The following is a 20138-nucleotide window of genomic DNA, read 5'->3' as shown; positions in this document are numbered from 1 at the left end:
AGTACACAGATTACTGAAAGTGGCAATGCAGGTGGAGAAGGTCATCAAGAAGGCATACGGCATGCTTACCTTCATCAGCTGGGGCATTGAGTTTAAAAATTGACAAGTCATGTTGCAGCTTTATAGAACCTTAGTTAGGCCGCACTTGGAATATAGTGTTCAATTCTGTTCGCCACACTACCAGAAGGATGTGGGGGCTTTGGAGAGGGTCCAGAAAAGATTTACCAGGATGTTGCCTGGTATGGAGGGCATAAGCTATGAGGAGAGGTTGGAGAAACTTGGTTTGTTCTCACTTGAGCGATGGAGGTTGAGGGGAGACCTAATAGAAGTCTACAAGATTATGAGAGGCATGGAAAGAGTGGATGCTCAGAAGCTTTTTCCCAGGGTGGAAGAGTCAATTACTGGGGGAAATAGGTTTAAGGTGCGAGGGGTAAAGTTTAAAAGAGATGTACGAGGCAGATTTTTTACACAGAGAGTGGTGGGTGCCTGGTATTCATTGCCGGGGGAGGTAGTGGAAGCAGATACGGTAGTGACTTTTAAGCGGCGTCTTGACAAGTACATGAATGAGATGGGAATAGAGGGATATGGTCCCTGGAAGGGTAGTGGGTTTTAGTTAAGTCGGGCAGTATGGTCGGTGCAGGCTTGGAGGGCCGAAGGGCCTGTTCCTGTGCTGCAATTTTCTTTGTTCTTAGTACACAGGCCAATTTATCTTTCTAGGGGTGAGTGTGTCTGAGAGGTATGCAACTGGAAAACATTTTCCATTCACCTCCTACATTGCTGCAGTATAAATAGATGTTGTTCTCACTCTGCCAGCAGGGCTGTGGGATTAATTGGACAGATCTTAAAGACAGCCCGACTGGGCAGGATGTGCCAAGTGGTTTCCATTTGTGATGTATCATTCCATAAAACAGAATATTCAGCATCAGGAGAAAGAAAGTGAAAGAAACCAGTCTCTGTGGGATTTACCCAACCAGTATGAGCACCTTCAGGAGAGCAGAGAGAGGAGAGGAAACCAGTGGGAAAAGTTTTAAAAACTCGGGGTATTCCCACAGGAGAGCACTGGTTTAAATCAATTTTAGAAATAGAGAATGGCAGCGCACAAATTCCGAGGAATGCATTTTTTAAAATTAATTGATCTTAATTGCACAAGATAATTTTCTATTATTGTCTTTGATCGACAATGACGCCGTTAATTCCCAGGTGCCCCTGCGGGTGTGAAAGTGTCCTATTCATTCCACAGGAGCCTATTGCGCAGGCGCGGTGCTATATCTGGAGCGTGCGCAGTGTCACTTTGCCCAGAGCCCCATGAATGCGGGAGATGCTTTTTTCAACGGGTGAGTCGGTGGGGCTGCGGGAGAAATGGAGCCGGGAGTCGGGGTAGGGAGGGAGCTCTGGCTTCACAAACACCCGCTGTAGGCCGCACGGCCCGAATAGACCCTGCAGGTCCCGGGTTTACAGCTCCCAGGCTTTTATCCCGGGAACAGGCCCCGGTTATCGTCCGCCATCTTGTTTCAGCGGGGAAGGAGAGCGCATGCGCTGCTGTCGGTGGCGGGTCACAATGGGCGTGGTTTCAGGGGCTGGTTCAGAACCTCTGTCTTCAGAGGGACAATAGAATCATAGAAACCCTACAGCACAGAAAGAGGCCATTCGGCCCATCGAGTCTGCACCGACCACAATCCCACCCAGGCCCTACCCCCATATCCCTACATATTTTACCCGCTAATCCTTCGAATTTATGCATCCCAGGACACTAAGTGGCAATTTGTTTTAGCATAGCCAATCAACTTAACCCGCACATCTTTGGACCGTGGGAGGAAACCGGAGCACCCGGAGGAAACCCACGCAGAGAGGGGCGGGTCGGGATGGCGACTTCCTCGTGAACCTGCTCCTGGGCGGCACGATAGCACAGTGGTTAGCGCTGCTGCTTCACAGCTCCAGGGTCCCGGGTTCGATTCCTGGCTCGGGTCGCTGTCTGTGTGGAGTTTGCACATTCTCCTCGTGTCTGCGTGGGTTTCCTCCGGGTGCTCCGGTTTCCTCCCACATCCAAAGATGTGCGGGTTAGGTTGATTGGCCAGGTTAAAAATTGCCCCTTAGAATCCTGGGATGCGTAGGTTAGAGGGATTAGCGGGTAAATATGTGGGGGTAGGGCCTGGGTGGGATTGTGGTCGGTGCAGACTCGATGGGCCGAATGGCCTCCTTCTGCGCTGTAGGGTTTCTATGATTTCTATGATTTCTATGGGCCTGGCGAAGCGTGCCATTTATCGGTCCAGGCAGCGGGCGATCGAGGGAGCCGTCCACCCTGACTGTCTGCCCCTCTACTGCGGCTACGTTCGTGGCCAGGTGTCCCTGGAGAGGGAGCATGTGGTGTCCACGGGCGCGGTTGACGCCTTCCGCCCCCGTTGGGCACTGCAGGTGTTGGGGTGCGTTATCGACCCTAATAATCACACTTTGATTTGATGGTTTTAAGTTTCCTTTGTACTTTGATTTTTGTTCGGGCTGTTCCCCCTCCTTTTGGGGAGCTGCCCCTTTTACTTTGTCCTGATTTAACTTGAGTTTGTTTATTTGGTTTGGCCTTAAAAGAGGCCAACATCTGTGAGTAAAACACTTTATTTTCTCCCCCTTTCCATTTCTTTTCTCATTCTGGGGGAAATTGGGACTTGCAGCAACTGAAGGGAAAGGAAGTGAATCCAGTCAGTATGTTCCACACATTGTTAGTCCAGTCAGATAGACATATATCTGTCTGGCAGCCTGCATGGAGATTTCCAGCTCTCTCTGTCCAGGACAGGAAGCAGTGAGCATGGATCTGTCAATCAGCACCTACAGGAGAATTGGGAGGGTGAATATTAGATACAGCAGAGTGAGAATGGAGGGAGAGTGTGTGGGATGGAGATTTGCAGCTCTTGGGGAATGAGAGTGGAAATAATGTTCCATGGAAACTCGAATTGTCTGTTCTGAATTTCTATCCTGTACTGTCAGTGATAACCTTTGTAAACTCCTTTTACAGGATATCAGAAGTTGAGGATTTTACAGACAGAAATCTCAAACCAAACATCACATCAACATCCGACAGAGTCACTCAATTCATCGGGACCTGAATATCTTCGGTCTTTGAATCCAGAAGGAGAAATGTTTCTCTGTTCTATCGGCTTTAGCAGTCTTTAAACATCATTGTGACTGGAACAGGACTCACACACACACACACACACACACACACACACACACACACACACACAAAATCAACTGAGATTTTCCCATGCAGTGACTGAGGAAAGAGCCTCCCAGTTACACAGCCTGAAAAAATATTGCACCATCGCAGCAGGGCACTATAATCTTGTTCTGTGTGAGACTTCAACTGATGGTCAAACCTGGAGCAACACAAGGACACCTGCAACATGGAGAAACTGTGGAAATGTGGGGACTGTGGGAAGGGTTGCAAAACCCCCTCTGAGCTGCAAATTCATCGACGTATTCACACTGGAGAGAAGCCGTACACCTGTTCTGTGTGTGGGAAGAGATTCACTCGGTTATATCATCTGCAGCGACATCAGCTGGTTCACACTGGAGAAAGAGCATTCATCTGCTTTGAGTGTGGGAACGGATTCGCTCATTTACCCGATCTGCAGAGACACCAGCGCGTTCACACTGGAGAGAGACCATTCACCTGCTTGGTGTGTGGGAAAGGATTTATGCAGTTATCCAATCTGTCAAAACACAAAGTCACTCACAGCAATGAGAGACCCTTTAAATGCTCTGACTGTGGAAATGGTTTCAAAAGCTCTCGGGAACTGACGATCCACCAGCGGATTCACACTGGGGAGAGACCGTTCAGCTGCTCTCACTGCACAAAGACATTTAGAACGTTATCTCACCTGCGGGAGCACCAGCGAATTCACACCAGGGAGAGACCGTTCACCTGCTCTGTGTGTGGGAAGGGATTCACTCATTCATCCAGCCTGCTGAGTCACAATCTCACTCATACCCAGGAGAGACCCTTTAAATGCTCTGACTGTGGCAGTGGTTTCAAAAGCTCTCGGGATCTGGTTATCCACCAGCGCATTCACACTGAGGAGAGACCGTTCAGCTGCTCTCACTGCACAAAGAGATTTAGAACTTCATTCAGCCTGCGGGAGCACCAGCGAGTTCACACTGGGGAGAGACCGTTCATCTGCTCTGTGTGTGGGAAGGGATTCACTCAGTCATCCAGCCTGCGGAGACACCAGCAAGTTCACAAGTGATGACAGGGGTTGGATGCTGCTATCAATCACATCCAGGACTGAACCATGTTCATTCTGACAGTTGGTGAAGTGGGAGGGTCGGAGGGTTTCTTTCTGCTGGACTGGCCGGTCTCACGACTTTGCTTCCAGTGGGCTGATGCTCTTTGAGCCTGGGAGAGCACATTTCCACTGAAATGATCCACAAAAGCTGATGAAGGACATTTATTTATCCTGGATAGTAAATAGTGTTTTTCCTACCACCACAGGTAGATCTGAAATAAATACAGAAAGGACTGGAAAAATGCATTAGGTCTGGCAACATTTATGGAGAGAGAAACAGTGTTAATATTTCACACTACTGGATTGGGAATCAATCTAGTAAATCTCCTCTGAACTGCTTCCATGGTATTTATAAAATGGGACAGCACGGCAGCACAGTGGTTAGCACTGCTGCCTCACAACGCCAGGGGCCCAGGTTCAATTCCAGCCTGGGTCACTGTCTGTCTGTGTGGAGTTTGCACATTCTCCCCGTGTCTGCGTGGGTTTCCTCCGGGTGCTCCGGTTTCCTCCCACAGTCCAAAGATGTGTGGGTTAGGTTGATTGGCTGTGCTAAATTGACCCTTAGTGCCAGGCGGACTGGCTGGAGTAAATGCATGTGGTTATGGGAATAGGGCCTGGATGGGATGGTGTTTGGTACAGACTCGATGGACAGAACGGCCTCTGTCTGTACTGTAGGGATTCTACAATCCTTTGTTTAATAGGAGACAAAAACTGCAGCCACTATTCAAGATGCAGTTTCAGCAACGCCCTGTATAACTGAAGCAGAACATCTTTACTTCTCTGTTCAATTTCTCTCAGAATAAAGGATTGCATTCCATATGTAAGAATTTTGATTTGTTTGAACTAAGATTTATGGGGATCACTTGTTTACAACAACCTCCCTAATCATAACTCACCCAGGTTCCAGTGACTTAACCATGTGGCAAGAAAGAACACTTTAAATGGTGAATTCAGAAAGTTTATTCACCATTAAAAATGTAACAAGTCAGAAAGATTTAAAAAAGCAAAGTATCGATCAACAGTAAAGGAGAAAGCTTAACTTTAACTTCTCTCCATCCCTCTCAGACCAGGACATGAAGTGGTGGCTCTGAGAACACGGATAACTTGTAAAATCAACAGCTCCCAACACCTCTCTGTAGGACACAGTGGTTCGCACTGCTGCCTCACAGCGCCAGAGACCCGGGTTTGAGTCCCGCCTTGGGTCACTGTCTATGCAGAGTCTGCATATTCTTCCCCTGTCTGTGTGGGTTTTCTCCCACAGACCGAAGGACTTGCTGGTTAGGTACATTGAGCATGCTAAATTCTCCCTCAGTTTACCCGAACAGGCGCCAGAGTGTGGTGACTGGGGGATTTTCAGAGTAACTTCATTGCAGTGTGAATGTGTGACACTAATAAATAAACTTTAAAAAACTTTGAACTTTTAAAAACTTTTGCCAAATTGGTTTCTTGAATCCCCTTTTTTATACTTTCAGAATGTAGAAAGCCCAGCTCAGCCAATTGTTGGGAATTAGCCAATTGGTCTATAACTTGTCAATAATGAAACTGGTTTGGTTTTTAGCTAATTGCACACATTGTCTGAAATTTAAGACTATCCTTTCTCTCAAACGATATCTGTTAGCTTGGGGTAGCCTGAGTGTCGACCAATAATTGGTTAACATCAGCCATTCAATGTTGAGACATCTTGAACAGGAGCTAATTCATTCCCTCCAGTCAATGTTAACAATGTTTTAAAGTTTATTTATTAATGTCACAAGTAGGCTGACATTAACACTGCAATGAAGTTACTGGGAAAATCCCCCTCGTCGCAACACTCCGGCATCTGTTCAGGTACACAGAGAATTTAGCATAGTCAATCCACCTAACTCGCACGTCTTTTGGACTGTGGGAACAAACAGGAGCACCCGGAGGAAACCCACGCAGACACGGGGAGAATGTGCAGACTCCACAGTGTCACCCAAGCCGGGAATCGAACCCAGGTCCCTGGCACTGTGAGGCAGCAGTGCTAACCACTGTGGCACCGTGCCACGCTAACAAGTCTTGTTATCTGTTTTTTTCTATTCTGTTGGCCTCAGAAGGGAACATTTTATAATCTCCACAGCATTTTAACCATTCATAGTATGTTTATAATTCCAAACGTTATAAACTGTTGTGTTCAAATTTACATTTCCAGCCTAACATCTGTATTAATGAATCATTTATTCTTTAATTGTCTCTCAATTCAGGCTGTCCATTTAACTAATCTCCTGCTTTACAATTGTGGGAACTTCACTCCACAAACAAGGGAGTCAAATGCATTGTGAAAAGCAGGATCTTCTTTATATCAAAAAATAACAAAGTTTAAAAATCATTGGCAAACAAAAGAAAACAGGAGCATTGGAACCAGCCTGGACTTGCAGACTGAAACCCCGCCCAAAGCCCGCACGTGCTCAGAAGGGAGAAAGGTTGAGAAGAACACTCTGTAACACTTCTCCCCTTAAATTTCAATCCCCCATTAGGACAGAAATACAACAAAGTAATGTCTTTAACAATACGGAAGTCTGTCAGGAGCTTTGTGGTTTCATTGCGACCTGTACAATACCACTGGTAAATCTTGTAATGGTGGATCTGGAATGGGAGGTGAAGAGGTAGTTTGAGAATCTGTACATGAACATTCCTCTTCCACTCCCACAGCAGAGTCAACTGGCAAAGCTGGAACCATTTCCTGGTGAACATCCACAGCAGCATGACCCTTTGCCATGTTCTCAGTAATGGTTGCTGACTCTGAAACTGTTCCTGACTCAGGGTCACACCGCAAGCGAATATGGTCTTAGTGGCTATGCTTAAAATTTCCACATTTAACTGGTTCCCATAAATCCTCAATTATAAAGCAAAATAGACATAAGTTTCCGGGCGATTTAAAAACAAATTAACTTTTCTACAGAACCTAAAGGGGTGGGGAGTGAGCAGAAAAAACCTTGGCCCACAATTACATCACTTTACATAATTTAAAAAATCTCTAACAACAAAACAATCTTAATTTTAAACTTCATCTATTATTCTTTTTGTTTTCTTCCTCAACCGAATAATTTTAATTTGATCAGTTTTTGTTAGGGATGGGTAACTTCTGTTCTTTATAAACTGATTCACTCATATTGTTAGTTCTACATGAGAATCAGAACCCAGACTTTATCATCCTTATCCTTTTTCTCCTTCTGCCACCACTCCCTCTGTTTTGCGGGCGGGTCGTGGGGATTCCAATCAGAACTAATCATTTCATCATAAAAGTGAAATACTGCGGATTCTGGAATCTGAAACAAAAACAGAAAATGTTGGAAAATCTCAGCAGGTCTGACAGCTTCTGTGGAGAGAGAATAGAGCTAATGTTTCCAGTCTGGATGAGCCTTCATAAGAGCTCTTCTGAAGTGTAATCCAGACTCAAAACATTGGCTCTATTCTCTTAACATTGTATCAATAAGTTTCTTGTTCTTAGTTTCCAAATGGCAGGTAAGAGACCTGTCCGGTCCCCACTCGAGCTCTGATTTTTCACTGGCCATGCTTGGGTAAGATTATAACCATTAGAATCTACTCTCAGAGGTCTGCTTTTCAGTCCAGTGCTACTTGGAGTATACCGTCACCTCACCAACTATCAGGTCACAAATATATGATAAAATAATTTAAATAATGCCTGAGAACGCTCTGAACCAACTACCTATCATCGTTTGTTGATTGGTCAGACCCCCTTTTTACAGATTCAGGAATCTCAGCCGCTGAACATCAGCCAGTCCTAGAATAAGTTTAATTCTAACTCATTCTGAGTAAATATTCTCACCAGCTCCTCTGTCGGGGCCCTGCTAAGCAGCTTTAATGGTTCATGATTGCAGAAACTGAGCAGTCACAGGAATGTGGTCAAGATAGTCCAGTCCCATAATGCCTCACATTCAATCTGCAGTCCTTCAATTATAACAGAATATGTGGCTGTATGTAGCTGCCTCGGCCACGATCAGCGCCAACACTGCTTTCTTGAACTCCTACAATGCCTGAGGTGTAAGTACACCCACAGTGATGTTAGGGAGGGATTTCCAGCTACACATTCCAGACATTCACTGGACTGTAAGTGGATACCAGATTGATATATTCCATTCAACCACACCCAAGGTGAGTTATTGCAATTTCTTTATTGTCCAGGACAATATATTCACAATATCTTTAAAACAGAAATTAAACATTCCCATTTAATTTCAGGTATTAACATATTCTGTTAGTTTGATCTTTATTGTCAATGTCAGGCTGGGGTTGTTCCCCTTGGAGAAAAGGAGGTTGAGGGGAGATTTGATAGAGGTGGACAAGATTCTGACAGGTTTAGATAAGGTGGACAAAGAAAAGCTGTTCCTATTAGCTGATGGGACAAGGACGAGGGGGACACAGATTTATGGTTTTGGGTCAGAGATGCAGGGGGGGATGTGAGGAAGAATATTTTGATGCAGTGAGTGGTAATGACCTGGAACTCGCTGCCTACGAGGGTGGAGGAAGTGGAGACAATAAACAATTACAAAGGAAATTGGATGGGCATTTGGGGGGCTTTCAAACAGAAATGCTAACTAAATATCTCTTAACTTCCGAGCACCAGCCACTGGAGGCAAAATAGTGAGACCGGCCAGTCCCGCAGAAAGAAACCCTCGTCCCTCCCCATTGACCAACTGTGAGAATGAACAAAATGCAGTCCTGGATGTAATTGAGAGCAGAAACAATAACAGCAGAATCCAACCCCTGGAATCACTCGTGAACTTGTTGGTGTCTCAGCAGCTGGGATGAAACTCTGAATCCCTTCCCACACTGAGAGCAGGTGAATGGTCTCTCTCCAGTGTGAACTCGCTGGTGTGACTGCAGACTGGATGACTGAGTGAATCCCTTCTCACACTTAGGGCAGGTGAACGGCCTCTCCCCAGTGTGAACTCGCTGGTGTGTCTGCAGACTGGATGAGGCAGTAAATCCCTTCCACACTGACAGCAGGTGAATGCTCTCTCCCCAGTGTGAACTCGCTGGTGTGTCCACAGGCTGGAAGAGTTAGTGAATCCTTTCTCACACTGAGGGCAGGTGAATGGCCTCTCTCCGGTGTGAACTCGCTGGTGTGTCTGCAGACTGGATAATTGATTGAATCCCTTCCCACACACAGTGCAGGTGAACGGGCTCTCCCCAGTGTGAACTCACTGGTGTGTCCGCAGGGTGGATAACTGACTGAATCTCTTCCCACACACACAGCAGGTGAATGGCTTCTTCCCAGTGTGAACTCGCTGGTGTTTCTGCAGGCTGGATAACTGAGTGAATCCCTTCCCACACACAGAACAGGTGAATGGCCTCTCCCCAGTGTGAACTAGTTGGTGTGTCCACAGTTCAGATGACTGAGTGAATCCCTTTCCACACACACAGCAGCTGAAGGGCCTCTCCCCAGTGTGACTGCGTCGATGAATTTCCAGCCGAGATGGGCACATGTATCCCTTCCCACAGTCCCCACATTTCCACGGTTTCCCCATGGTTCGGGTCCTTGTGACTCTGTAGTTTAAACAATCAGTTAAATCTCACACAGACCATGGGTGCAGTTCTCCCCGCTGTGAATGCTGCGATGTATTTTCAAGCTGTGTAACTGGTTAAAGCTCTTTCCACACTCAGTGCACTGGAACACTCTTGCTCAGGTGTGTGTGTGTCTCGGTGCTTTTCCAGTCACACAGATGCTTAAAATCTTCAGAAGCTGACAGAACAGAGAAACATTTCCCCTTCTCGATTCAAAGGTCAGTGATATTCAGGTCCGGATGAATTGAATGATCCTGTCAGATTTGATGTGACATTTGGTTTAAGATTTCTGTCTGTAAATTCTCACTTTCTGATATTCTGTAAAAGGAATTTACAAAATTCATCAGTGTCAGCACAGGATAGAAATTCAGAACAGACAATTCTAGTTTCTATGAAACATTCTTTTCTCTCTCATTCCCCAAAAGCTGTAAATCTCCATCCCACACACTCTCCCTCCATTCTCACTCTGCTGTATCTAATATTCACCCTCCCAATTCTCCTGAAGGTGCTGATTGAGGCTGATTGACAGATCCATGCTCACTGCTTCCTGTCCTGGACACAGCTGGAAATCTCCATGCAGGCTGCCAGACAGATGTATGTCTATATGATTGGACCAACAATGTATGGATTATATAGACTGGACTCACTTCCTTTCCCTTCAGTGGCTAAGGGTGGACAAGTCACCAGGACCCAATGAACTGCACGCTAGCTTTTTAATGGACGTTGCTAAAGAGATAGTGGAGAATTTTGTTGAAATTTTTCGTAACTTGCTAGATTCCGGGAGAGTATCAGAAGATTGGCAATCAGCCAATGTGACTCCCTTGGTCAAAAAGGGAGAAAGGCAGAAGGCAGGGAACTCTCGGCCAGTTAATTTAACATCTATTATTGGCAAGACGCTGGAGTCAATAATCAAAGAGCAAATAGCTAATCATTTAGGAAGGCTGAATATAATCAAACCTCGTCAACATAGTTCTATGAAAGATAAATCATGTTTGACAAATTTGCTTGAATTGTTTGAGGATGTAAGAAGGAGGGTAGATCGAGAGAAATCTGTACTTGTAGTTTATTTAAAAAGGGCGCCACGGCAGCACAGTGGTTAGCACTGCTGCTTCACAGTGCCAGGTACCTGGGTTCAATCCTGGCCTTGGGTGACAGGCTGTATGGAGTATGCGCATTTTCTCCATGTCTGTGTGGATTTCTGAGTGCTCCAGGTTCTTCCCACAGTCCAAAGATGTGCGGGTTAGATTGATTGGCCATGCTAAATTGCCCCTTTGTGTCCCAGTAGAAGTAGATTAGGTGGATTAGTGGGGTAAAAATGTAGGGCTACAGGGATAGGGCCTGGGAAAGATGAGTCAAGAGTTGGGGAAGATGCAATAAAGTCACCCCTCTGTCTTCAAAACGTGGCAAATGGAGTTTAAAGTGGGGAAGTGTGAGGTCATGTATTTCAGTAGGAGGAATCAACAGGGAGATTATCTAAATAGAGAGAGGCTGCCGGTGAGTGAAGTACAGAGGGATCTTGGTGTTCTTGTGCATGAATCACAAAAAGCTAGCAGGCAGGTTCACACAATAGGTAAAAAGGAAAATGGCATTTTGGCTTTTATTGCAAAGGGGTTGGAGTTTAAAAACAGCGAGATTTTGTTGCAACTGTACAGTGTGTTGGTGATGCCTCACCTGGAATAGTGCATACAGTTTTGATCCCCTTACCTAAACAAGGATTTAGTAACATTGGACATAGTCCAAAGGACATTCACCAGGCTAATTCCTGGATGGGAGGGTTGTCCTATCAAGAGGGAGTAAATTGTCAAGGTCTGAGTTCCTTGAAGTTTTGAAGACAAAGGGGTTACTGAAACATATAAGATCCTGAGGGGGCTTGACAGGGTAGATGGTGAAATATTTTCACGAGTGGGAGAGTCTCAAACAAAATAAATACCTCATTGAATGTTTTTAAGGCAAAGATAGATACATTTTTGAACAGTTAAGGAATTAAGGGTTATGGTGAGCGGGCGGGTAAGTGGAGCTCAGTCTACGAAAAGATCAGCCGTAATCTTATTGAATGGCAGAGCAGGCTTGAGGGCCAGATGGCCTACTCCTGCTCCTAGTTCTTATGTTCTTATCAGCACTGATTCCAGATTGTTCAGTACTTCTAATTTGAATCGCTCTGCTTTCCTTCTCCCATATGTACTCTATGATGTACCGATCATGATGCCCTAACTAAACTAAAACAAAAAACCTTCTGACTCAACTAGGGATCGGTAATAAATGCTGTAAGAAGTTTAACAACACCAGGTTAAAGTCCAACAGGTTTATTTGGTAGCAAAAGCCACACAAGCTTTCGGAGCTGCAAGCCCCCCTCACCTGAAGAAGGGGCTTGGAGCTCCGAAAGCTTGTGTGGCTTTTGCTACCAAATAAACCTGTTGGACTTTAACCTGGTGTTGTTAAACTTCTTACTGTGTTTACCCCAGTCCAACGCCGGCATCTCCACATCATAATAAATGCTGGCCAGCCAGCGATGCCCATGTCCCATGAATGAATAAAAGAAATCACAGAATTGTTTTGATTCAAAGTTGAGACCTCATCCACACACACAACACGAGTAGAGTCTCTCCCGCTGTGAATGCTGTAATATTTTTTCAGGCTCTGTAACTAGTTAAAGCTCTTTCCACAGTCAGTGCACTGGAACACTCTCATTCGAGTATGTGTGTGTCTCGGTGATTTGCCACTCACATTGACGTTTAAAACTTTCTGAAGCAGACGGTACAGAGAAACATTTCTTCTTCTGGATTCAAAGGCCGATGATAATCAGATCCCGATGAATTGAGTGAGGACGGGACGTTTGGTTTGAGATTTCTGTCTGTAAATCCTCATCTCCTGATATCCTGCAAAATAAGTTTACAAAAGTCATCACTCAGTACAGGATAGAAATTCAGAACAGATAATTTTAGTTTCTAAGGAACATTCTTTCCCCTCTCATTCCACAAAAGCTGTGAATCTCCATCTCACACACTCTCCCTCCATTCTCACTCTGCTGTATCTAATTTTCACCCTCCCAATTCTCCTGAAGGTGCTGATTGAGGCTGATTGACAGATCCATGCTCACTGCTTCCTGTCAATCTCTTCGGTAAAACAATTAAACTAAATCAAATCAACTGAGGGACAAATAAACATTCTGTTAATCTTTTTGGCAAAACAATTAAACCAAATTAAATTAAATGAGGGACAGATCAAAAGGGGCAGACCTCAAAAAGAAGGGAATCGCCTGCAAGTCCCCAATTTCTCCCAGAATGAGAAAAGAAATGGAAAGGGGGAAACATTGATTTCCTCCCAGATGTTGCAGAGGAGGAAGTTTCACTCTGAAGCTCATTGGACAACTTCCGCACGGTGACGTCACAACGGTGTCCTGCCTGAATCAGCCAATAGACATCAGTTTGCTCTGCGGTGACGTCTTCGGGTTCCAGTGCGCAGGCTCGGGGCGCGGACACAGGAGCCCCGCACCCACCCATTGTTCCCCTCCCCCTCCACCACATCGAGCCAAGGTTTCCAGGCAACCGGCTGGCGGCTCCGGCCAGAGCGAGAAGACGCTCGGTTAGCTCCCCCTCCCCCCGGCCGGGGACTGCGCATGTCCAAGGGAAGGGGAAATTGCGCATGTGCAGAGATCGGCCACCGCCCCCCCCACCTGAATGCTGAGGTGTTGACCAATGGAAAGAGTTGGAGGGCCGGAAGTACCTTTCTCCTCCAGCCAACCAGACCTTCCCCCATTGTCTGAATGCGGAAACCAGACAATGAGCTTGTTCACCCGGAAAGCTGCTGTTCTCTCTCTGAATGAACATTGAGTACAGACAGACTCAAACTTCCTTCTGTCTCCCACATCTGTGAGTAAAACACTTTCTTTTCTCCCCCTATCCATTTCTTTTCTCATTCTGGGGGAAATTGGGGACTTGCAGCAACTGAAGGGAAAGAAAGTGAATCCAGGGAGGCTGCAGACTCTGGAAAGGTTGGCCCAGGTCTCTCTCTTTCTGACTTAAAGACATTGACATCCTTTGCTCCCTCAGCTTGACACATTGATTTGTCTGGCTAAAAGGATGGTCCCTTTCCTAATGTTCACAATTAAAGGGCTGGTTTTCCCAGGAGATGCCTGACATTTAAGAGAACAATAAATTAATACAGGACAGAGATATGCCTAGTGTTGTTATATTGTAGATTTGATATATTATTTATGGTTCTGTAACAAAGTACATTTATTATTATTTCTCATCTTGTAATGTAACACTGAAGCTATGTTATATATTTCCACTCATCGAGTCATTACAGCGCAGAAGGAGTCCATTCAGTAACTCGAATCCATGCCGACTCTTTGTAGAACAATCCAGTCAGTCCCATTCCCCTTCTATATTCCCTTTTCCCTGCAAGTTTATTTCCTTCATGTGCCCATCTAATTTCTGAAATATATTAAAGGGGACAGTAAACTAATATCGGACAGAGACATGTCTGATGTTGGGTTTTTTTAATTCATCCTTGGGACACGGGCATTGCAGGCTGGGCCAGCATTTATTGCCCATCCCTAATTGCCCTTGAACTGAATGGCTCGCTGGCCCATTTCGGAGGATGGTTGAGAGTCAACCACATTGCTGTGGCTCTGGAGTCACATGTAGGCCAGACTGGGTAAGGACGGCAGATTTCCTTCCCTTAAATTCAAATTCCACCATCTGCCGTGGCAGGATTCGAACCTGAGTCCCCAGAGCATTAGCTAAGTTTCTGGATTAATAGTCTAGCGATAATACCACAAGGCTATCAGCTTCCCTGTTGTTATATGGTACAGATTAGATATATTATTTATAGCTCTGTAATAAAATACACTTATTATATCTGGCTGTGTAATTTTGGACTGCAGCTATATTTTATATTTCCAACAATCTCTTCCCTCAGAGAATTGTTAGTATCTAGATTTCTCTTCCATAGGGACCAGTGGAGGGATTGAATATATTCAAGGATGAGTTAGACAGTTTTCGAATGACAAGGGAGTCAATAATTATTGGGAACAGGCTGGAAAATGGAGAGAAAGCTCAGATGAGGAAGGATTTCTTCACTCAAGGACGTGGTGATGTTTTGGATTCTCTACCCCAGAGGACTATAGAGCCTCAGTCATCAAAAATTTTCAAGAGAGGGATTGATAGGTTTCTAGATAGTGAAGATATCGATGGATATGGGGGAAAGTGTGGGGAAAATAATGCAGAGGTAGATCAACCAATAATCTCAATGAATGGTTGAGCAGACTCGATGGGCTGAATGCTGACTGCAGCTCCTATTTGTTCTGATTTCTGTGCTGGACAGGAAGCAGTGAGCATGGATCTGTCAATCAGCCTCAATCAGCACCTTCAGGAGAATTGGGAGGGTGAATATTAGATACAGCAGAGTGAGAATGGAGGGAGAGTGTGTGGAATGGAGATTCACGGCTTTTGGGGAATGGGAGAGGAAAGAATGTTCATTAGAATCATAGAATTGCTGCATCTTATCAACCGTCCCTGAGCTTTCACAATGAATCCCACTTCTGAGGACACCCTTATCTCTGACTTGTCTGTACTGCTGGCAGTCTCACAAAGCAGCTGCCTGTGTGCTGATACGGGAGGCCCTGCTGGGCAAGTTTAATGCTCCATGACTGTGTCTTTAATGAATGCTCCATAAACTAGAAATGTAGATTTGAATTTCGATTGTATTCTGAATTGCGATTTTTTTTCTAAATTGACTTACAGGATATTAGACAAGGAGAAATCAGACAGAAATCTCCAACATCACATCGAGATCTGACAGAGTGACTCGATTTCTTGGGACCTGAATATCATTGGCCTTTGAATCTAACAGGAGAAATGTTTGTTTGGCCTCTTGGCTTCAAAAGATTGTAAACATCGCTGTGACGAGAAATGCACTGAGATACACACACCCGAGTGAGAGTGTTCCAGTGCACTGAGTGTGGAAAGAGCTTTAACCAGTTACACAGCCTGAAAATGCATCACAGCATTCACAGCAGGGAGAGACTGTACCCGTGTTCTGTGTGAGATTTAACTGATTGTTTAACCTGGAGAGTCACAAGGACACCCGCACCATGGAGAAACCGTGGAAATGTGGGGACTGTGGGAAGAGATTCGGGTTCCCATCTGAGCTGGAAATTCATCACCGCAGTCACACTGGGGAGAGACCATTCACCTGCTCTGTGTGTGGGAAGGGATTCACTCATTTATCCAGCCTGCAGAAACACAATCTCACTCACACCAATGAGAGACCATTTAAATGCTGTGACTGTGGGAGTGGTTTTAAAAGCTCTCAGTATCTGATGTCCCACCAGCGCATTCACACTGAGGAGAGACCGTTCAGCTGCTCTCACTGCTCAAAGAAATTTAGAACTTCATGCAACCTGCAGATTCACCAGCGAATTCACACCAGGGAGAGACCGTTCACCTGCTCTGTGTGTGGGAAGGGATTCACTCATTCATCCAGCCTGCTGAGTCACAATCTCACTCACACCAATGAGAGACCCTTTAAATGCTCTGACTGTGGGATCAGATTCAAAAGTTCTCAGGTACTTAGGGTCCACCAGCGCACTCACACTGAGGAGAGACCGTTCAGCTGCTCTCACTGCACAAAGAGATTTAGAACTTCATGCAACCTGCAGATACACCAGCGAGTTCACACTGGGGAAAGGCCGTTCACCTGCTCTGTGTGTGGGAAGAGATTCACTCAGTTATCCAGCCTGCTGAAACACAAAGTCACTCACACCAATGAGAGACCCTTTAAATGCTCTGACTGTGGGAGCGGATTCAAAAGCTCTCAGGGACTGGTGTCCCACCAGCGCATTCACACTGAGGAGAGACCATTCAGCTGCTCTCACTGCACAAAGAGGTTTAAAACGTCATCCAACCTGCAGGAACACCAGCGAGTTCACACTGGGGAGAGACCATTCCCTTGCTCTGTGTGTGGGAAGGGATTCACTCAGTCATCCAGCTTGCTGAGACACAAAGCCACTCACTCCAAGGAGAGCCCCTTTAAATGCTCTGCCTGAGAGGCCGGCTTCAGAAGCTCTCAGGAACTGATGATCCCCGAGCACATTCACACCGGGGAGAGGCCGTTCAGCTGCTCTCACTGTTCAAGGAGGTTTAGAATATCATCAACACTGCTGAAACACCAGTGAGTTCACACCGGGGAGAAACCATTCACCTGCTCGGTGTGTGCGAAAGGATTTACTCGGTTATCCAGCCTGCCCAGACACAACATCATCACACCCAGGAGAGACCCTTTAAATGTGGGCATGGCTTCAAAAGCTCTCGGGAACTAATGTCCCACCAGTGAGTTCACACCAGGCAGAGGCTGGTCACCTGCTCTGACTGGGAAGGGATTCACTCAGTCAGCAAACTTGGTGAAACACCAGTGAGTTCACAAGTGATGACAGTTCTGGGATTATTCTTGTGAATCTTTCTTGCCCCTTCTCCAGTGCCTCTATTTCCTTTTTCTAAATGGAGATCACAAATAGAACGTAGAACAGTACAGCACAGGAACAGACCCTTCAGCCCACCATGTTGTGTCGAACATGATGCCAAATTAAACTATTCCTTTTTGCCTGCCCATGGTCCATATTCCTCTATTCCTTGCATATTCATGAGCTTATTTAAAACCCCCTTAAACGCCCCTATCGTATCTGCCTCCACCACCACTCCGAGCAGTGCATTCCAGACACCTACCACTCTCTGTGTAAAAAAAACTTACCTCTCACATCTCCTTTGAACTTTCTTGATTCCCAAGATCCCTCTGTACATTAACTGTATACTTATCCTTAATAGTTGATCTTCCAAAGTGCAGCACCTCACACTTGTCTGGATTAAAATCCATCTGCCATTTCTCCGCTCATATCTGCAGCTGATCTACATCCCACTGTAACCTTTCACAACCTTCTACACTATCTACAACTCCATCTAGCTTTGTGTCGTCTGCAAGCTTACTAACCCACCCATCCACGTTTTCATCAAAGTCATTTATATATATCACAAATAACGCAGGTCCCAGTACGGATCCCTGCAGAACACCACTAGTCACGGACCTCTAGCCAGAAAAACACCCTCCACCACTACTCCCTGACTTCTATGGGCAAGTCAATTCTGAATCCAAGTGGCCAAGTCACCGTGAATCCCATGCATCTTAATCTTCTGGATGAGCCGACCGTGAGGGACCTTGTCGAAAGCCTCACTAAAATCCATGTTCACAACATCCACTGCTCTACCCTCATCGATCACCTTCATCATCTCCTCGATAAAATTGATCAGGTTAGTAAGATGTTGACGGTGCTCCCACTGCAGTCCTGTGATGAAAATATAGACTGGTTGGTGAAATGTAGATAACAGGTAGAATTGATATCTAATGAGGACTTTATACTTTAGAATTGAATACAGGGCTCATTGTTACTAACGGGGAAAGAAGGGTTAAAACCCTGACCCAGAACCCTTTTCACACACACGTGGACATCTCTGAATCTGACGCACACCAAATGGAACGTTACACAAGGGGCTGGAATTCACTGGAATTTCTTCACAACCTTTCAATAGAAATGTCCTGGTACCGACTGTGACAAAGGACACAACAGACAGCAAGAACCAGGAGGAACCTTTAACCCAGAGAATGTTAATAACCTTGTTCAGGACACCGGTGCCAGGCACAGGAGGATCCCAAGAAAAAGGGAACATTTAATTTCTGTCTGTTTCACAATTCTAAATGACTGATTCTTTAACATAGGAATGTTTAAAAACAGCATTGTGATATTCCGAGGTCAACTGTGTCTGGGAAAGGGACACACTGATGTGTTTTTATTTTAAACAGGAGGATCCATTGAAAAGCAGCTCTGGACGATACGAGCACCTCCTGACCTTTCAATTCATTTCAAATCACCCATCACTTTCCGTGGAATATTCTTTATTCTTTCCTGGGATGTGGACACTGCTGGCAAAGCCCCAGCACACGTTCCTCATCTCCTAATTGCCCTTGAACGGAGTGACTTGCTCAACCATTTCAGAGGGACAGTTAAGAATCACCCACATCGCTGTGTGGGTCTGGATTCACATGTAGGCCAGACCGGGTAAGGATGGCAGATTTCCCTCCCTAATAGGGAGCATTAATAGGGTGAACTGGATGGGTTTTTACAACAGTCGATAGTTTCATGGTCACCGTTTCTGAGACTAACTTTATATAATTCCAGATTGATTCACTGAATTCAAATCCCACCAGCTGCCTGTCCCCGGATCCTTTGCTGGATCTCTGCATTACTCGGCCAGAGACATTCCCACCACCTCCCCCTGAATGGAATATTCCACAGACCCTTAGTTAAACAGGAAGGAGAAAAGAGAAAGGCTTTGACCTTTGGATGACCTCATCACGAACTACAGAAACCTTAAAGCTGACCATTCTGTAAAAGTTTATAAACTTTATTTTTATAAAACACAGAGTAAGAAACAGGTGAAAAGTAACGATGGACGTTCCGACTGACATCAGAAACATTGATTGACCGGATAAACACTCACTACATCACAGAGCGATCCTCAACCATTAAAGAATTGACCCACTATAAGGAATGAGAGAGCCTTATAAAAAGGGGCAGGAGTTTACACAGAGAGGTGACACCCACAGCTGCTCAGGATGATGGAATTCAGTTCAGGAAGGGGATAAAGTGAGAAGCTTTTGTGATTCAAGGCAGAAGTATTGAACAATCTGGAATCAGTGCTTCTCGAGTTTGCTGACGAGCCGAACACTTCAATTAATCTCATCATAAAACCCCCAGTGTCAATAACATGGATTTGACTGACAAATGTTGAAGTGTTGGTTTAGAGCCACAAGTTTCAACTTCCCATTTGAGCCTCAGGCACCTTTCTGTCTCTCTCCTGCTCGTGTCAATGACAGCCAGGCGACGGAGCTGAGGGCTGAATTTAGCTGAGAATAATGGTGCCTGCGCCCCAGTTGGGAAACTGCCCTGGGCGTCGCACTAATAGGGAGACAGGAATGTACTGGAGTGGGCAATGGGCCTCCAACCAATCAGGGCACCGGAGGAGGTGACCGGGGCTGATGATGACGTGACCCCCGGGGTTCAGTGTCCCTGTGTCCAAAGCGGGGAGTCACAGGAACAGGGGACAGAGCAGCTGAACAGAAACCATTTGTGTCCAGAACATTGTGAACATCCTTTTACTCTGGTTGTCTTTGATCCTCAAGTCATTTTCTGTTTGTTTTAACCATGTTCTGTTTCATCAATAAACTTTTATCAGTAAAAATATTTGATTGTTCTGGACATTT

General features: G+C 45.5%; 1 protein-coding gene across 1 annotated transcript; it reads left to right on the top strand.

The window, feature by feature from the left end:
* The first annotated feature begins 1272 nt into the window (after positions 1–1272).
* On the top strand, positions 1273–5090 carry LOC144489668 (uncharacterized). The gene is made up of 2 exons (XM_078207530.1): positions 1273–1334; positions 3005–5090. Exon 2 carries the CDS (start codon positions 3393–3395, stop codon positions 4233–4235), a length of 843 nt encoding a protein of 280 aa, XP_078063656.1. The 5' UTR covers positions 1273–1334; positions 3005–3392; the 3' UTR covers positions 4236–5090.
* Positions 5091–20138: the final 15048 nt, after the last annotated feature.

Source organism: Mustelus asterias, unplaced genomic scaffold (genome assembly GCF_964213995.1).
Source record: "Mustelus asterias unplaced genomic scaffold, sMusAst1.hap1.1 HAP1_SCAFFOLD_2423, whole genome shotgun sequence".
NCBI classification, from domain to species: Eukaryota; Metazoa; Chordata; class Chondrichthyes; order Carcharhiniformes; family Triakidae; genus Mustelus; species Mustelus asterias.
The sequence above is the reverse complement of the archived record's forward strand: the minus strand, read 5'-3'. Positions and strand labels throughout refer to the sequence as shown.

Excerpts from the sequence above, each read along its gene's own strand:
- LOC144489668 (XM_078207530.1), top strand. The coding sequence starts at position 3,393 with ATGGAGAAACTGTGGAAATGTGGGGACTGTGGGAAGGGTTGCAAAACC.